The following is a 19610-nucleotide window of genomic DNA, read 5'->3' as shown; positions in this document are numbered from 1 at the left end:
GGTTTCCTGAAAACATACCTGTCGGGTCATGGCAGCTTAGTTTACCTTTATAGTTTAAATTCGCTCCCTCATATAAAAGAAGAGGGTTTCTTAAATTGTCGCTGTTGTGATAACTTGCAGGATGTAGCAGATACAACTAGACTAAAGGTCACTGTGTCACAATCTCGTCCGCCGTGAAACTCACAAAGCGTCCGGTTTCCTCGAAGCGAAGCAACTCGAAAATTCGAAGCGTTGTTGCTGCGATTCGTGCAGCAGCAGTCCGGATAATATTTTCAAAAGCCGCTTTCTCTTGTTTTCATGTCTTTTTTACTTTATGAGTGTAGATATTGTTTAATTGAGTGCTGGCATTTCACCAAGAGTCCCGATCATTTTGCGATCTAAGAACTCCCACTCGTTTGCTTGCTTACATAAAATATCCTGCAAATATCCAATTAAATAGACTGGAAAGCCCCAGGATCGACTCTCGACCTCTTCATGTCTAAGGCTACTGTGATTATCTGCTTTACAGCTCTGAGATGTCCTTAAGATGTTTTTTGGGGGGCTTCGAACAGTAATCTCTTCTCCCATAATCACTCTAAATTTTCAGCGCAGCATGAGAGTAATACAACCAGTGACGTCACTAGGCTGTTTTGGCCGCGCCAAAATGGCCGCCAATTTTGGGCTTAACCAGCCAACTTCGAACGGCTGAAAAAGCAGTTTTCGCTTACCGCATGCGAAAAAAAAGTTTGCAGTGTTTCCAAGTAAGGTTGAAACTTTATTACTAAGCAAAAATCTCACATACAAAAATTTCGTTTCAGTGGCACTTTAATAAACATTTATGATATGACTGTGCCAATCAGTTCAACCGGGAGGGGGTAACTTTGTGAGTTCGTAATATACCCGTAGATGGTGAAGAGTACAAGTGAGTATGTGAAAGATCATATATTTAAACTGCGGAGAAAGATATGAAGACGTCATTGATCATCGCAGTTATACACACAACTTAAGCAGTTGTGAAAAAAAATTCAGGCTTGAACGGGATTCGAACCCATGACCTCTGCGATACTGTTGCATCAAGCCAATCTTTCTCCGCAGTTCAAATATATGATCTTTCATATATTCACTTGTAGCCAATTAATATCTTACCACTTTTCAATGACTTTTCTAGTTTAAAACTTTCAATCAAGTAGGAGATTTTACAATTCGATAGACCATTGACCAGTATTTCGTACGGAACCAGCGGATCAGTTTTACGTTTGTATTGATATTTAAATTCAATTGAAATAGAGTGTATGCCGTGTGTATAACGGTTACGGGAAAACTTCCAGGAAAATCTTCCTGTGCGCGCGACTATGAAAGGAACGACGCTAAACAATGTTCCACTGTAAAGCGAATAAACTACAATATATTTTACGTTTTATTTTTCTTATCTAGGAACGTAAGGAACTAGAGCGGCGGGTAGATGAAGAAATTCAGAAGCAAGAATCATTAATAAGCGTTGCTGGTGTTGACAGCAGGGCCAAGCGACGCTGTGTTATTATGCGGGAACAAATGAGCAAGAAAAAAGAATGGTGGGAGGAGGAGGGGCTTGGGTCCGAGTCAGAGGAGGACAATGAAAGGGATTTAGGTAAAAAGTTGCACTTGATTCATTTGTTTTATCGTGAAGCTGAACTTTGGTCGAGTTTCGTTTATCTTGTTACATGTGGTACAGAGTATTCATGTTGTAATCCACTGTGCTAGTAACATTGTAAATCTACTGACACAGTTCTCGCGCTAAACACACACTTAACCCATTGATTTGTTTACCTCAAAGATTTTGAACACTGCAATTCACTCACAAAGGAAGAATTGGCATGATTATGGCTATCACACAGTTGACACATTGCCTTTATTGAAGTCGTTGACTTTTTCTCAATTCATAGATTCTGATGGCTCAGATGGGCCCAGACGCCGCAAGAAATTAAAAGTTCCAAAGCCAGTGGAAATGCCTGAGCCTCCGAACAGAATTTACGTGTTTTCAACCAGCCTTGCAAACAGAGCAGCAGAGGCTATGCAAATGGGCCGAGTAGAGAGCATCACTGCATTTCACAGAGCGCAGCCATCAAGCTCGCCATTTCTTAAACTCGAACAAACGAACTCAGTGAACATGTTTGGCAAACAAAAACCATTCTATCCGCAGCAGTACTCCATGAGGGGGTCTGGTGCTCCCGTCATGTCAGGTTATTCAGGAGTGCCGGGTAGCCAATCAAATGCCAGGTCAGGTTACAGTACGCCACACTGGGACCACATGCAGCAGCAGGCACAACAGCCGCTGTACAAGGACAGGCAGCGTATGCAGACTCAGTCACAGGCTATGGAAGATATTCATCAGTTGTTGTTTGGAAACTCACACGGTGGGAACAGTCAAGGATCTGGGGCAGGAATGAATGGAATGTACTCCAGAAGTGGGTATAACCAGCAAGGAGGGGTAGGAGAACAGTCTCCCTCCTACGCTGGTTATCCTCGGACTGGGGCGAGTGGAACGCCACAGCATCAAGGAGCTTATATGGAGAGACGCCAACCGGACATTCGCGGGCAAGTGCAGCAGTCCCACTTTCCCGCTTTCAGCCAGCAACCGAATCAGCAACAGCAAGGGTATTTCCAGAGGCCCAGGCATCTTGGAGGACTTCAGTCGCAAGGAAATTCCAATTCTCCTTCGTCAGATCCAATAGGAGCCGGGGTTCGCTCACCACCGCCTCCTTACCCAGGAGGCAGACCACCAGACTCCAGACACGCACGTAACAGCCCAGTACCATCTCCAACAAGTACAGGATCACCGCACACTCCGCACACCCCATTAACGCCACAGACACCAAGATTTCCAGGCCCGTCACCTAACGAACCAAGTAAGCCGCCATTCTCACCTTCCCATCCTCAGGGTAGCATGAGCGGTCCGAGCTTGGCTAATTATCCTGTCCAAGCACAACAGCAACAGCCTTCTGTAGTGTCAGGTGATGAAAGGCCGTTAAATTCTCAATCTCGGCCAGGCTTTATAGAACTTTCTACCAAAACACTCTCACACGGAATACAGAATCCATTTTCGTCAGTGATGGGTAATTATAATCAAGTCCAGTCACCTTTAGATGGTCCGCCGCGGAGACCTGAGGAGAACAAGTCGCCTGCATTTGGAGCGGCTGGTAATCACGACAGTCCTTTACACTCACCCGCTGACCACACGCCGTCCATTGCATCTCATTACGGCAATGCGCCGCCGCCAAACAAGAGTCCATTTATGCGCCCAGTCGGTCAAGCCACTGCTCATAATCCTCACAGTCCATATGCAACATCAGCTTCCATCCAAGGACCAAAATCGTTTTCAGTGGAAAGCCTCACCGCACCAAGCCAGCCACCTTTAGACAAAAGTAGCATTCCACCATCACAGTTATCTGAGCAGCCAATGCCACAATACAGCGGTCTATATTTCCCTTCAAATAAGTATCCAATGTTTGGACAGCCACAGTACCAATATCCTAGTCCTATGCAGCATCCTGGAGCATTCTACAACTCTCAACTGACGCCTAACATGTACCTGGGAAGGGCCTCTCTACCGGTGTACCCGCCTAATAGGGACTCAGGTCTTTAGTCCAAGGCTTGCTTTGGCTTAATGCTCTTTACACGGTCATTTTAGAAGCGTGGAGGTGTTGATTTAATACGTGAAGCAATGGATGAAGTAACAATATCAACAGTACTTTCGTGAACCTGAAAGATGTTTCAGACAGGAGATCGAATAACCAAGTGCTCAGAGTACTAGAACAGTTATTGTGTGACAAATAGCGACATTTGAAAGCGGAAATGACAATTTGCAGCTTTGTTGAATCGCCGTGTTGACTTTTCGGTTAAATGAATCAAGATTTCAGTTGCTAAACATTTACCAGCGAATATCAAGCTACGCATACACAGCAATCACTGGCGAGGATGCCGTTAACTCTCTGACAGGAAGGAATGACGTGAAACTTTGAAGGAACGCTCAGTATTTCAAGGGCAGTCCCTCGCAAAGAAGACAGCATTGTTAGACAACATTACCATGGCAACATAAGTACAAAGTACATATTGATTGGCACCGCTTCAATTGAGACTAAGGGTTAACTTGCGAGCTGCTAGCCGTCAATCATGAGTTCAGTTCACTGAATACTGATTGTAGGGGAATTTGGCATGTGATTAAAATCTCTCGGAAATATTCGTCAGTTTGATAGCAGCTTAATAATTTAACCGTTGGTCTGTAGTTGCTGCCATAGAGAATGGTTCAAACCAAGAACTCACGGCGTTGGACACATGAGAAATGAGAGTGATGTGCTCATTCCAGCCGTATTTTGTTTTCTCCAGAGCAACATTTCCGTACTCACATACGCGCTGCAGCTATTTTAGAATTTGATTTGACGCCCCCTATAACTAGAGGCAGAGTTTTTTCTTGTTTAAGTGTTTCATGTTTATCATCCTGTTTGTTACACGTTGGTTTTTTCACAGTAGACTTGTCAAGTCGTGATTTGGATCACTCAGTAGACGGCTATTCCGTGGTGAAAATTCGGGTCGTCACGCAAAGCAAAAAAAAGTCGAGGAATCGTTGCGTGACGACTCAAAGAAGGCTGATAATTGGACCAAACTATGATTGACAGTTTAAGAGTGTGTTTTCCACCCATTAGGTTTTAAGAGTTGAACCGAAAGCAAAACAGAGGTAAAAAAGTAAAATGACACGTATCTGTTTTTAAACAAGATTAGAAGGAAGCATTATGTTAGATGAACTAAACTGCTACTAGCAACTAGCTTGGTCCTGGTTATAACGTTTTTAAGCTGTAGGCTACACTCACGAAACACACCCTCGCTGTGTTTCATTGTGCCATAGTTGGTAGTCCCCATTACAAATTATGATTGGGCCAATGGCGGAAGTAAAGACTTCCATAAAGATATGGGGTTTTTTTTAGGCAGCTCGTAGTAAAGTTACATTTAAGAGCGATTTTTAATTAATTTTCGTACCTAATTAAGTATTTTGGTTTTTAACAGCTATGTTTTGAACTCTTACGGACTAGAGAAAACGTCTTGTGATATCAGCCAATTAATTATTACAGTTAAAACGCAACTTAAGCGAGCTTTCGCGCTATTGCCATTTGCTCCAACTTTTGAACATGGCAAATTGATGAACCGAACTCCTTCATTCAAATCAAGGTGTCTGTCTTCAACGAAACAGCTGTCTATTGGAAGTGAAGAGTAGCTTGAAAATCGTCTACGAACTTAATTTTCTTAAAAATTCTCTTAAAATTTCTGTGCTGAACGGATTCAAGCAACCATAGCGGTTTTGCGTTTTTGCCAGAGATGAAGGAGTTCTTTTCATATACTGCAAACGAAATGCTTTATTTTAACATTATTTTAGTTCATTTCATGATTATTGTATTTGAATTAATTTAGCGCTGAAAAGCTCCTGGAGCTCTTGCTTGGTGGGAAAAATGGAAAATTTATTTGCAGTACTATGTCAGGAATGCATGAATAGACTTCAGAGTAGAATATCCTCACCCAAAAGGATACAACAGGGACAGTTCGTGGAAAGTAATCGGAAATTAACGAGAATTCTCCGATCATTTCCGATCACATGCATCGGCCTTGGTAAACGTTATTGGACGTGCTGCATTTGATTACTTGTGAACGATTTATTGTGATCGCTAGGCAATACTTAGCGTTGAGTGTGCCCTTGCCAGGCAGCAGTTTTAATTTTGACAGTCTCGTGACATTTCTTTAGTATAGGAATTTCTCCGGCAGATACGTTAAACCAAATTAATAAATTGATCACACATTCGTTCTTTCAATCCAGGACCGAGCCTTAACTGCCTCAGGCAGTCAGCTATTTCTATTAAAACAAGTATAACAAATTTTATAATCTTAATAACGATGGCTTGCCTCAAGGGATCAAAGGCTTTCGTGGAAAAGGCCTTGGGTTTTATCAAGATACAGTAAAATACCGAAGTTTATATTGTGTATGTTTAAACGAAATGTTTTTTGCAGTCTGTACGCGCGCGCCGGCACTCCATGCTGTGGTGTATATATTTTTAAACATACTGTTTGATATTTTATGACAAAATTCACCAACACTTTCTGGTGACGGCAGCAAACTGTCGTCGCATTGTTCGCGTATTACTTTAGACAGGAATCACTGCTTCAAGTTGGTGTATCGACAGTCCAGAAGATTAAACTCCTAGTATATAATCAACAACATGTCAAGTGTGGTTACTGGTCAAAGCCTGAAAGAAATGATTGTGAAGGTCTCCAGAATACTCCCCCCTCCCCACCACCGGGCCAGCATACCATTGTAAAGGAGATAGAGTAAGAGTTGCGCTGAATTTAAGGGCATTTCACTGAAGTAGAACCTGCACTGAGATTTTTGTGAAACTTTGCCTATTGATTGTTTATATTACAGGAACTTAAATTTTGAAATAAAAATGAGGGGTCCCCATGTTCGTTTAGGAGCAAAAGCACCTTGTTTATACCCATAAAAAATCCTTATAATAGCACCACGATTGTAGTCACGATTGTAGTCGCGATTGCTTGCTAAATTCACGTTTCCGACGATTGCTTTTTGTTCTACACTGAGAATTGGTCCATATTTATTTTACACAGAGAAATTTATTACTCAATTCAAAACAACAGAAAAAAATGATAGGTCACCATACTCGTTTGCGAGAAAATGACGATTTACCTCTATGGCGAGGTCCAACTGTAAAGAAAAAGCCGCCATTTTTTAATGCGCGCGCGCTAATCACGCGTGAAATTATGCACAGTAGGGATGCGCAATGCAATATTAAGTTTGTGGTATTTGCCTGATACTCGTACAACACGTGACTGCAAATCCTGACGGCTTTTATTTTTGTGGGGTTTAAAGTTTGCTGTCTTGATAATTTTCTTCTTCAAGGGGTTAAATTTTCGTGTGTTACAGGCCAGAAAAACCAGGAAAACCAATCCATTCGAGTTATTCCTTAGAACAAGCAGTTCTGTGTGACTCCAGTCAATAACCTCGAGATCTAGTTGACAATAGCATCTTTAGGGGTAATCACTGGACTGAAGTTCAGCGTTTTGTTAGCCTGCGAATAAGCTCAGTTCGCTGGCCGGCTCGCCTTTCGGCGGGCAACGTTTTGTCCGCATCACTCGTTCTTGCTCCACCAATAACTACGCAAAATCGCTTGTTTTGCGGGATAAACTTAAACTTCTTCGAGTTGACGGAAACAAGACTATCCAAAAAGGAACTGCTAGCAGTTTACGGGATACGCAAGAAAGATGAGCCCGTGAAGGAAGCAATTATTCGAGAGGTCAAGCATGACGTTACGACAAAAATTGCCTCTGATTTTGTTTTCTTTTCCTCTGATCCTTAACCATTCGAGCCCCAATTACGCATATATGCGTAATTAATGGTCGTGCTCTTTGTACCACTTGTGACGTCATCAATTTAAATGTCAGCAGATAGTATTACTAGGCTAGGCCTTTCCGTACAATGGTCAGGTTTAGATATCGACGACATTCTGACGTCGCTAATCGAAAAACGTCATCAGTTTTGGTGCAAAAGCGGTGGTAAAATGGTCCACTACGCCTATGATTGATCAAGGTCCATTTCTAGGCTTCGCCCGTAATTAACATCCAACTTTTCACGGCAGTCAGAAAGAACATGCAACGCAAAAGGCAGCCAGAGTAAAAGGGCCGAGAAAAAAAGAAAGGAAAGGGGCAACAAACAAAATTGAGAACGGTTAATGGCAAAAAAAATTTGCTTCTGTGCATGCCCCGAATTGAAATATTGCTCAATTTTGTACGAAATCCTCGAAAAATCTCTCCTTCTGGTAAAAAAAAGCTTTCTTAGCAAAACTTAGGCTTATTTAGCGTCGTGGCAGCCAAAAAAACTGACTAAACGGTTAAAAGCGGTATTGTTTGGCGAAAATTTGGTATTCAAAGGCTTAAATCATTTTCTCTTGGTTAAATCAATTCAACACAAAAATTAAAAAATCTCCTATTGACAGAAAATACAAATCACTTCACTTCACTTAGCTTCTTTGTGCCTCGTGGCACATAAGGCCTCCACAGAATGCCTCCAATTTTCTCTGTTGGCTGCAGCAGCTCTTGCCTCATCCCATGTACGCCATCCTGCGCTGTTCCTCTCTCTCTCAACTGTTCTTCGCCAGGTGGTCTTAGGCCTTCCTCTCTTCCTTTTTCCTTCAGGTGTCCATGATAGGGCTATGTTGGTATGGCTGTTTCTGTTTTGTCGTAAGACATGCCCTATCATCTTCCATCTTCTCCTCTTAACCTCTTCACTAAGGAACTTCGTCTCTGCCTTCTCAAGGAGCTCTCTAGTGGTAACGTGATCTTGCCATTTTATTTTGAGAATCCTCCTGAGGCATTTGTTGTGAAACACATCTATTCGTTGGTCATCTCCCATGTTCATCTTCCATGTCTCACATCCATACAGTAGCACCGGTACAACTAAGGTTTTAAACAGTCTAAGCTTGGTCCTCTTCATGATGTTCCTTGAGTTCCATATTCTTTTGAGTCTGGCAAATGTCCCTCTCGCCTTGGACAGCCTGTTTTTCAGATCTTTCATTCCTCCTCCCTCCTTACAAATGGTAGCCCCCAGATAATTAAACTCCTCAATTTCGCCGATATCTTGCCCATCTACTGCAACCTTCTCCTGACTCTTCCCGTTGATCCTCATCACCTTTGTCTTTCCTTTGTTGATTTTCAGCCCGACCCGTCTTGCTTCCTCATTCATTTTAGTAGTCTTGTTCTGTATATGCTGTTTAGTAGAAGACAAAAGCGCCACATCATCTGCAAAATCTAAATCATCGAGTTTAGATGTAAAGTTCCACCTGATTCCGTTTTCTCCTTTTCCTACAGTCCTTCTCATAATCCAATCCATAGCTATCAAGAATAGAAATCCAGACATATTGCATCCTTGCTTGACGCCTGTTTTGATGCTGAACCACTCACATGCTTCTGCCTGATCTTCTACAGCACAATTGAAGTCTTCATAGAACACTTTTACCATCCTTACTATCTTGTTCGGGATTCCATATTTCCGCATAATTAACCATAGACTTTCACGGTGGATGGAATCAAATGCTTTTTCAAAGTCTATGAAGTTAATATATAAGCTTGCCTGCCACTCGTTTGCTTGTTCAATGATGTTCCTTAATATGAAAATCTGTTCTGTTGTTCCCCTGCCTTTTCTATACCCTGCTTGCTCGTTCCTCAGTCTGATATCAACTCCATTCTGTATTCGATCAATCACAATCCGTCCAAGTATTTTGCCGACTACTGAAAGTAGAGTAATTCCCCTCCAGTTCTTACATTCTTTGAGGTTTCCCTTCTTTGGCAATTTGATGATCAACCCTCTTTTCCATTTGTCCGGGATCTTTTCATGTTTCCATACTTTCTTCAGTAGCTGATGCACTTTCGTTGCCGAGAATTCCTTGTGCGCCTTTAACAATTCAGCCGTGATGGAGTCGACGCCTGGAGATTTCCCATTCTTTAAACGCTCAATTGCTACTTTTATCTCGCCAATTGTTGGTTCAGTGATCGCGATTTCTTCAATCAATTCGCCTAGCTCGAACTCACATTCATCTTCCATTGTTATAGGATCTGTTGGTTCTTCTCTGTTCAGTACTTCTCTAAAATGCTCTGTCCATCTTGCCTGCATTTCTTTCTTTCCACTCACGAGATTACCGCTCTTATCAAGGATGGCTGTGCTGCTCTTAGGTCTTTCATTGCATAGCACTTTCGTCAATCCGTATAATTTTCTCATTTTTTGTTTTCTTGCAGCATCCTCTGCCTCACTTGCGATGCCATCCATCCACTTCCTTTTATCACTCCTTATGCTCTTCATAACTTCTTTACTCTTTTCCTTGTATTCTGTTCTTAGTCGTTTTTTGATCCTCTCTGAACGAGTACTTAGAATCTTCTTGTTTATCTCTTTTCTTTGGTCAATAAGCGCCCATGATTCTTCTGTTATCCATGGCTTTCTTTTCTTCCTAGGACGGCCTAATACTTCATCTGCTGTTTTCGTGTATGCTTCTTCCATTATATGAAACTCCTTTTCTATCTCGTCGTCCTCCTCTCCATCCGGTGACTCCTCTTCCAATGCCTGATATCTATTCTGCAAAGTGATCATAAAGGTTTCCAAAACATTCTTTTCTTTCAACTTGTTGGTGTCATACCTTGCCCTTATACTTCCCTGTTCTTTGGGTTGTTGTTTTCTTAGTCTTAGCTTCACTTTCATGCATACAAGATAGTGATCGCTTCCAATGTCTGCTGATCTATAGACTCTGGTGTCAATTACTGAGTTACGAAACTTCTTGTTTATCAGCACATGGTCTATTTGATTTCTCGTTTTTCCATCCGGCGATACCCAGGTGGCTTTGTGAATATCTCTATGTGGAAACCACGTTCCTGTTATTATCAGTTCATTCATATCACAAAATTCGCAAAGTCTTTCTCCATTGTCGTTCATTCTCCCAATGCCTTGTCTACCCATGATTCTCTCATAACCTCGGTTGTCTTCACCGACCTTTGCGTTCATATCACCTGTGATTACCAGCATATCATGTTCTTTTTTGTTATTCAACACATCCTGTAGTCTCTCGTAGAATTCGTCCTTTACAGACTCTTCTGCATCCTCTATTGGTGCATATACATGTACAATCGTCATCTTAACATGCTTGGAATAGAACCTGGCTGTAATTATCCTTTCGCTTATTGGTGTCCAATCTGAGTGATCTTGCTGCGAATCTGGTCATCAGTATTCCTACTCCGCCTCTGTGGTTGTCATCTTCTCTGCCAGAGTATATGATAGTGTCTCCCCCCTCCAGTAAATACAAATAATCTCACTTAAATGTACACACGGCTAAAACAACGGCAAAAGTTTGATTTTTGCCGTTTGCCGTACACGTCATGCTTAACCTCGCTATTGCTATCGCTGAGTGAGCGCGGGGTAGGGTATCGATGAAAGAGAGACCACACAGAGTAACCATTTTCTGCGTAAAATAGTTTATAAAATACTGAACTCGTATATTACAATAGTTATCAGTTGCTATGAATACAGCATTGCATCGTTATGTACACGTTCAAAGCTTACAGAAACATGCACAAGAAAAACAGACAGCAGCATTTGTTGAAAGCGCGTTCAATTTTTTTTTTTTCACAGAAGTAGCTTTCTTTACATGTACAAGTTTTAGCCACAAACGTAAACCAAAAAAATAATTCAGTTGTTTCGTTTTTCGCCTATCGTCTTATTTACAAATGTGGTAAACTGGATGCAAAAAGGTTTTTCATTTACCAAGAAACGTAGCTAAATGGTTTCCTTCGTTCACGGGGCAATAATTCAAAACTGCCTAAAATAGCTTGCGAGAACCCACACTCAGAATGTATCCCCGAGTAAAGGAGGCGAAGCCTCTTCGTTTTCAATTTGAATCAGTGACATTGAAGAGCGACGCAGTGGCGTGTAAATTGGGCATAAATTGTTGACGCCGCCAAGGAAGACGTCTTTGTACGAAACGTTTGGAAACAGTTCCTTTAGAGCTGCATGTGCTCGCGTCACTTCCTCTTTGGAGGCACGAGGGTTTTCTCGGGAAGCGGGACGGGTCGCTCTTGTGAATCCACGTGGAACAGTAGGTCTGATAAGCTCTGTTCCACGGCGAATTCCACAGCTTTGTAGCTCATCTGCAGAACAAACGAAGACAAACGCCATAAGAGGAAAAAATTAACAGTCTTTTTTTGAGAGAGTAGGTGAATTTAAAGAACAACTGTATACTGGTAACAAAGGGGTTATTCTTTACGGGATTTGAACAAAAAAACTGGACCGTGAAATAAATGACATACAAGTAAACAACATTAACCACGAAACCTGCTAAACTGATCAACGATTTGAATCATACCGGCTGGAACTCTTCATCTATTGGTGGAAATTGGAAATCGGGTCCAAAATTGAGAGTGACCTGAAAAAAAGAAGCCAAAAAAACCCAAAAAAACCCCAGAAACATGTGTGTTAGACATTTTTGTCACAATTAACAGCGATGAAATCTAATAATACCCTTGTCTCAAATAATAAGGCTTGTTACTCTACCGTGGAATTCTTGTAGAGCGATACCGCTGGATAATACGTCCCGTCGTAGACATCTTGCCAGGCAACGCCCTGAAATATATATATCTTATTAGATGTTTTGGTGTGTCAAAAGTAGCAGGAAAAAAACTGCGATGGGAAAATGAACTTGATGTTTAACTCACCTGACAAACACCGTTTCTGTAAAATTTTACCTACAAGAAAAGGACAGAAACAAAAAGGAAAAAAATGACACCACGATGCCGGTGATTTTATGGACAAAAGTAAAATGAAAGCCGTTGATAATAATTGCAGGAATAACTGAAAAGGTAAAACCAAACACAACGGCGCCAGCAGCAACAGTGCAAACTCTTAGCAGTACAATGGCGATGCGTTCAGTTTTAGTTACCGTTCTGAATTTCCAGGAATCCAATGTTATCGGAGTGAAAGTAAACTCAAGTCGTTCTTACGTATGTCGGACCGTGGACAAAGCAAAAACATATATGAGGGAAACAGGACCCGAGATATCAGAGCGGTTTTTAGTTGAGTGTCGCAAAACCAAAACCAAACCAATTACTTACCAATGTTAAACTACTCAACCAATTTCAAACCGTACAGTAAAACCAAAACCAACACCGGAAGTAATTGCCTGATTACTTTCGACACTCAATTGAAAACCACTCCATTCAAGTCAATCAAATTTGGGTTTTGCTCGTGATTGGCCAGAAGTCCTATGTGGCCCATAGTCATAAGGAGTTGGGTAACAGGTAAAAGGTAAGTTCTGACTGGTGAAACATTCTCCAAGCGATGGCGGTTAAGAGATAATCTATTTTTTTGAGTCAGCTTACCTGACTTCCAAGTAAAGGTTTTAGGTTCTGCAAAGAAATAATCATTGTCAGCAAGTTTTCCAGGTAACCATAGCAAGTCAGCCACATAAGTGTGCAGACGAAAATAAGGAAGTAAACAAACAAGACAGCTGTAGATTAGAATAAAAGAGAATTCACTGTAACTGTTACCTTTTCTGCCTTGTCCACAAGGTCTTTTTCTTCGAAGTAAAGATGACTTTTAAATTTTATTAATGCCTTGAAAGAAACAATAAGACGGTAAATTTTTAAAGGTTGGCTTTCGAGCTTAGCGACCCATAAGGCCGGCGCATATTGCCCTGAACTTAGGCAGAAGGAAACAAAAATAGAAAAAAAGTTTGTGTTTTACCTTATCTTTAAACGTGGGTGGAAGAAATTCCGCTGTAAAGATAGGAAAGAAAACCATTAAGCCGTTAGCACCAACAAAACGTTCTTGATTAAGTGTGACAACTTGTTGGTTCTTAGCCAATCAAATCAAAAAGCCGCCAAACGCACGTGTGTGCTGGGTCCCGCCCATTCACCATTCAAAACATGATTTCCTTTGAAAATGCATGAAATGTTTTCTGTCCACACTACGCCGGAGAAATTTGAAAACGCAATAAACACAGACCATTTTGGATTTGTGTTTGAGAAAGACTCGGGCAGCGAAATCACATGACTATTATGACGTCGTCCTTTTCGAAAAGCTCCGTTTTTCGTGATTAGTGTAGACGGTCGGCCTAACTGTAGAAACAAAGCTACGTTTTCAACGTTAGACTAAGCATGCTTTCAATTAGCCAAGCAGGGCACAAAATCTTGCCTCTGTCAATAGAAAATAAACTATCGTAATAAAGGTTCACATCTGTACACTTCCAGTTGGAAGAAAGTGGCTCAACAGCCGGTTCCCTTCTTCAGTTTATTAGCACTGAATGACTAGGACTGTTGCTATTGCCGCTATAAGGAGGAATCCTAGTCGATTGCCACTATGGTTTATATTACAGTTTCTTGAGCATTGACCACATGCAGCTCCTCTTTGTTCTCAGTCCATCGGGTGTGCCAGGTTATAAAGCGTGAAAGGAAAAATGGCTGCTCGAAGTCTCTGCCACCAAATTTTGCAGTCATTTTTCCTCCTGTACTTTTGTTTTGGCTTCAGGCTTGACAGAGTAGAACAACGAAGGGCTGATTGTAGCCCACTTTGCTGAAACCCATTTAAACTCTGGAGTGAAGCGAGGGGTTGTAACACAATGACCTTGAGACCCTCAAACTCTGAAGAACCGCTGGACAGGACCTTTCTGGTGACAGATTACCTTTTCTGGTGGTTGTTTTTGTCTGTGACACAGGCTGCCCCAAATAAATCAACTTTTGAAAAGTGTGAAAAGCTAGGATAAAAAAATGAAACAAAATGAACAACATTTTTACCTGGATGTCTGTTGTTTTCTGGCAGACTGATAAAAAATCCTATTACATCACCAGTTGAGTATCCATCGCTACAACAAACAAAAAAGAAAGAGTGCCTTCTTGTTATTTACTAAAATCACTTTGTCTATCAATACATAATTTTTCGATAACCGCAGAAATTCTTGCATGCTCATTGGCTAATTTTCACTGTCAATAAGCGGACAGACACATGAATTTATAATGTTCAGTTCCAGAAAATATCCATACTCCCCCCACAGAAGGGATTGAAATTTCCTGGGGAGTGGGGGTTCTGTAAGACCAAAAAATTTAAAGAAATGTATGAAGCTCAATCGGAATTTCCAGAAGGGTGGGGGGAGGGGGGGGGGGGCTTAGAAAAATTCCCTTCTGTGGGGAAGGTATGGATACTTTCTGGAACTACACAATTTATGCGATGCGTCAATGAGCAAGAGCAGACAATTTGACAATTTTTTATTGTAAAAAACAAATTGATGTCAGTTTTTCATGTGTCTGTCTTGTTATTGACAATGAATTACGTCATATCATTGTCAAAGTAGTCTGTGGATCCACGAGGCATAGCTACTTTGACAATGTTATGACAAAGTTCATGCTCAATAACAGGACAGACGCATGAAAAACTGACATCAATTTGTTAACTTGAAATCAGATCACAATAGTACAAAACATCAACAGTTAGGCAAATGTACCTTTTGTGAGGAAAACCTCGCTGGAAAATATATTAATCAATAAAAAAAGAGGCTTTCTGCCCACTTACCTGTAGTGTTTTCCTCTACTCTCATGGAATCTTGTTCCCTTTTTACTTCTCCAAGAATAACTAAATTTATCATAACCTAATGGTGCTTGAAGATTTCCTAAATTGTAGAAGAAACATTTTAATCAGTGTGAAAGAGGCAAATTTAGTTGGCCCTTAATGTAGCACTTTTTAGGTTGTTGTTAGTTCTTGCCTAGAACTAGAATCTCAGGCTTCTAATTCTTCTTGAAAACCAACAGGTTTGATTTCAAGATGGATTAATTTAGTGTTACCATTGTGACGCTACCCTGACTTGTTAGCAAAAGTTCTTGATTCATGCCTTTTAGCATGCATCATGGAGTTATCACATATAAGGGAAGTTAGCTTGGAATACAAAAAAAAGCATAAGAGTTGCTCAAGGTGCAGCTGACAGCAACTCTAGCTTTTTGAGAGCTCTCCACACTTCCCAAGTGCATCATACATTGATTTACACTAAAGCATGAATCAATCGTTTCATAGCATTGCCAACGGAAATCACAAAGGAAAGTTAATTTAACTCATGCCCCAAGCATGCATCATTGGACACCTAAGTATACTGAGTTTGAAGGTGCAGCTTTACTAGCTGTGTTATAAGTATAACATTTATTGATTAAATGACATTGATTACAAGTTAATTCTCACCATACAGTTGTGACCATCCAATCCTAGTAGCTGTGTCTGAAGGTAAGTCTACTGTAGCCTGGAAAATATCAGTCAATTAACATTATACCTTATAATAAGGTAAAGTCTGCTTACGAGCCAAATGGCCCATCAGGCCGGAGATTATCCCAGTTTCTGTAGCATGAAACAACTAGGAGTATTTCTACTCCCCCTTGGATGGGGTGCTAGTCCATCGCAGGGTTACCCCCAGCATTAAATTCACTGGTACCCATTTATACACCTGGGTGGAGAGAGGCAACGTGAGAGTTAAGTGTCTTGCCCAAGAACACAACACAATGTCCCCAGGCAGGGCTCGAACCCGGACCACTTGCTCTGGAGTCGAGCACACTAACCATGAGGCCACCGTGCCTCCCACATAATAATAACCAGCTTAAAACAAATCAAAATACCTTTTTCAGTGGCAGCCAACTGAAAAAAGATTTCATGTTTTTTAAAATAAATTAACTAAATGTAAGACAAAAAAAAAACTTGAATTTGTGTTCTGCTCACCTCAAAGTACCAATTACCCTTGGACACTCCTGCAAAAATTGATTTCAAAACAGTTTTAATTCAAATTACAGCTGTATTTCAAATCCTTTTGAACTAGCTTTTAGATAGTTTCTTTGATATTTATTAAATATATAAAAAATTACCATGAGTGGCTCGTAACATACAGTAGCCTTTCTCCCCTGTAACTGATAACCTATCTTCAGATAACTTCAGTTGAGGAGCTGAAACATCAATTTATACAAGGCATTAGGCTCTCACTGAAATGAACTTTGTCGAACAAGAAAACAAAATGAAGCCTTTTAACCCCCCCTTATTTTTTACCTTTCTTTTTCTTATATAGGACTCAAAACAAGTGTTGTGTGGTTGTCTGGTACAAGTACATGTAGTTTTTCCTAGTGGGAAAGTAACTTTTCATTCTCACTTGCCCCAGGCAAGTTGTCTGCCAACAAAATTTAAAAAAAGCAAACTAACACTTGCAAAATTATTCAGAGCTGCTTAGCCAAAGGCCTCTTACATTTAATTGTCATTATCATTAAAAACAAATTTTCAAACTATCAACAAATTTAAACCAAACAACATACATGTATACATGCACAGTGTGCAAAATTCAAAGATTGTGTTGTTTAATCCTGAGAGAGTAAAGAGACCATGCTTGCTGAATAGCTGAGATTTTAAGGGTTGGAGGCTTTCTGGACATTTCTACAAACCTCTATCATTCATGGACAGAAGAACTTCTTTGTGCAGTTTAATTCTGTAAAGATCTCCAGGGATGGGTTTTCCTGCCCAAAATTCCATATCCATGTTTGCTAAAGGAGCATTTGAGTCCTGTTCTGCTAAAATATATCTATAGCCATCCTGAAACAAATGCAAAACATACTCAGCACTTGTGTTCAGATGTACTATGATGCGAGTATTAACTGAATTTACTAAGAAAGAAGTTCAAAATGGTACAAACCTTGTTAAAGGGATGTTCTAAAGGATAACCATGTGGAGGTAGTTTCTGTGATGGAGGTACGTCGCTAGCAAAAAAGAAAAATAGCACCATCCTAAAAATCACTGTACGGGTCTTTAATCTCACAATCACAGCTTTGAGTACAAGCTGCCATTATGGACGATTTCAATGACCAATTCCCTCTATGAGATGAACCTGCAGGGAATCATGGTAGTTGTATTCATCATCTTAGACTGGATATTTTTTTGATGAATACAACTACCATGATTCCCTGTAGGTGCATATCATAGAAGGAATTGGCCATTAGATTCTGATATTAATAAAATGTCCATCAAATCAGAATTATTTGAAGTTGTTAAACTGAACAATTCTTTGTCAATAACATTAGCACTCACCTCTTTGATTTCTTAGATGAAGACAATTGCTGACTGCTGTCTAATTTTCGTTTTCCTCTAGCTGACTTCCTCGGCACTGAACCAGTAGATTCCTTGCCTTTACTAACAAGCAATCCACTGCTGCTCAGACTGCTACCAAGGCTACCAAGACTGCTATTTAGACTCATACTCAGGTCAGGTTTGATGTGCCCATTTCCAGGCATCATGTGTTTATTCTCAGACACCTGAGCTAAAGCAATCAGTAAGTCACTGTCTGTCAGGCTTCTGTCCACTCTTATCTCAGGCTCACTCTCCAGTGTGTCATATGCATCCATCTACAAATGTGTAAACACAGCAATGAGTCGCAGTATTGGAGACATTTTTTGTCTTCTTAGTAGCTCTGTAGTTAGTTATCAGAGTGCAAGTTGGTTTGAATCGCTAGTTAAAGGGGCTAGGTCGTGCTAATTTAGGTAATTTGTTTAATTTTGTTAATTATGAGCTCTAAACATCAAATTGGCAGAGCAAAAGTCTTTCATTTGCAAAATCATGGCCACATAACAACTGAGAATGATTTTCCACCTGTGTAAAAGACATTTTGATATAAACTGATATAAATTTGAAAACAAGTGGGCCGACGTTTTACAAATTTACCCAAATGCAATCCATTTTAATCCTCTCCAGTTTAGTCCATCCATGTCCCTTCTTGGCTTTCCTGTGTTTTGTTTGAGTTCTTCTATGGTTTTGAGCTGTTTTTGTGATATTTTAGTTAATTCTATGACCATTTGATCAGTGCTGAAATTGCCTAGCATTGCGTGACCTAGCCCCTTTAAAGTAAATTTTCATTTGGTACAGAATACGATAATGGACTGAAGAACCAAATTATGGGATATAATACCATATTAAAACATATCAATAAAAAAAAACCATTCACCAATGTAAAAAGAATCAAACATGTGAAAATGTATCTAGCCAAGTTTGTTTACATTGTGCAATCTCATTCAAAATGATTTACTGCTGACAACTCATTTAAAAGAACAAATAAGACAAGTAAAAAGTCTACACATGACTTAAGTGACCCATCAGACCGGGGCTTATCGCAGTTTCTATAGCATAAAGCGACTAGGAGTATTTCTTCTCCCTCTGGATGGGATGCTAGTCCATCGCAGGGTTACCCCCAACATTAAATTTACTGGTACCCATTTATACACCTGGATGGAGAGGGGCACTGTGAGAATATAGTGTCTTGCCCAAGAACAAAACACAATGGTAGGAACCTGGACCGCTTGATCTGGAGACAAGTGCACTAACCATGAGGCCACCCACAAGGCAAGTAAAGGTATTCATAAATCATCTGCTGATTTATTCATCAATTCTATTATTTTAAAGAATACAAACCCATGTGCTGTATATACCAAAGTAACATTCTATTGTGTTTATTTCACAAATACATATACTTTGTATGTTTAGCCCTCCCTTCAGCGAATAATGAATTTGATCTGAAAAGGCTTGTACGCGCATTCCTATGGACTTCTGTAAAGAAAGTGACAATTTTATCAAGTTTGCAGCATGTGTTTTTACTGGGTTAAAAGGTTGATAACTGAAAACCTCTGTCTATAACGGCAAACTAACACCAAAAACCCGCAAATGATTCCAAGAAAATAAATGATGAAATTTGGTTCAGATAGTTCTTCTTTGTACAAAGTTTTTCTGTCGTGATTCCCAAGCCTAGAAGAATTTGTCCTCAACCTGTCATAGTTTATGTTCAATTAGTTTATAATAAGTACAAATAACATACATTATCTCAAATACCAATCCCCCAAAAACCCCTGCATTGAAAAGAAAGACTACTGTAGCTAAACTACCTTTTCGTTTTCATCATCGCCGGCGAAATCACTGGCCGATTCAGCCCTTCCTTCGGAAAAATTATCCATCTCGATATCTTCGTCCGCCATCTTTGACGCTCTTTGTTTCGGAGAGTCTACGCGAGAGT

At 40.4% G+C, this 19610-nt stretch overlaps 2 protein-coding genes across 2 annotated transcripts in view; one reads left to right on the top strand and one right to left on the bottom strand.

Moving 5' to 3' along the window:
- LOC145499854 (uncharacterized) overlaps positions 1-6330 on the top strand; it is a 31877-nt gene extending 25547 nt beyond the window's left edge. Inside the window, exons 13-14 of the mRNA XM_081479383.1 lie at positions 1414-1606; positions 1902-6330. Of these exons, the coding sequence (XP_081335509.1) occupies positions 1414-1606; positions 1902-3601 (1893 nt within the window). The 3' untranslated portion in view covers positions 3602-6330. The remainder of the gene's footprint in view (positions 1-1413; positions 1607-1901) is intronic.
- A 4520-nt stretch (positions 6331-10850) lies between these two features.
- On the bottom strand, positions 10851-19572 carry LOC145499855 (set1/Ash2 histone methyltransferase complex subunit ASH2-like). The gene is made up of 16 exons (XM_081479384.1): positions 19483-19572; positions 17642-17955; positions 17250-17313; positions 17002-17149; positions 16438-16515; positions 16295-16323; positions 15767-15824; positions 15110-15206; positions 14338-14405; positions 13289-13320; positions 13093-13158; positions 12925-12951; positions 12262-12291; positions 12101-12169; positions 11913-11972; positions 10851-11697 (listed from the first exon to the last, which is right to left on the bottom strand). Exons 1-16 carry the CDS (start codon positions 19570-19572, stop codon positions 11572-11574), a joined length of 1356 nt encoding a protein of 451 aa, XP_081335510.1. The 3' UTR covers positions 10851-11571.
- Positions 19573-19610: the final 38 nt, after the last annotated feature.

Source organism: Orbicella franksi, chromosome 10, assembly GCF_964199315.1.
Source record: "Orbicella franksi chromosome 10, jaOrbFran1.1, whole genome shotgun sequence".
Lineage (NCBI taxonomy): Eukaryota > Metazoa > Cnidaria > Anthozoa > Scleractinia > Merulinidae > Orbicella > Orbicella franksi.
Note: the sequence above shows the minus strand (reverse complement) of the source record. Positions and strands in the feature narration are given on the sequence as shown.

Excerpts from the sequence above, each read along its gene's own strand:
- LOC145499855 (XM_081479384.1), bottom strand. The coding sequence starts at position 19,572 with ATGGCGGACGAAGATATCGAGATGGATAATTTTTCCGAAGGAAGGGCT. Across the intron at positions 12,952-13,092 it reads TTGTGGACAAGGCAGAAAAG|AACCTAAAACCTTTACTTGG; the intron begins GTAACAGTTACA and ends ATTTCTTTGCAG. Across the intron at positions 12,170-12,261 it reads ACAGAAACGGTGTTTGTCAG|GGCGTTGCCTGGCAAGATGT; the intron begins GTGAGTTAAACA and ends TATATATTTCAG.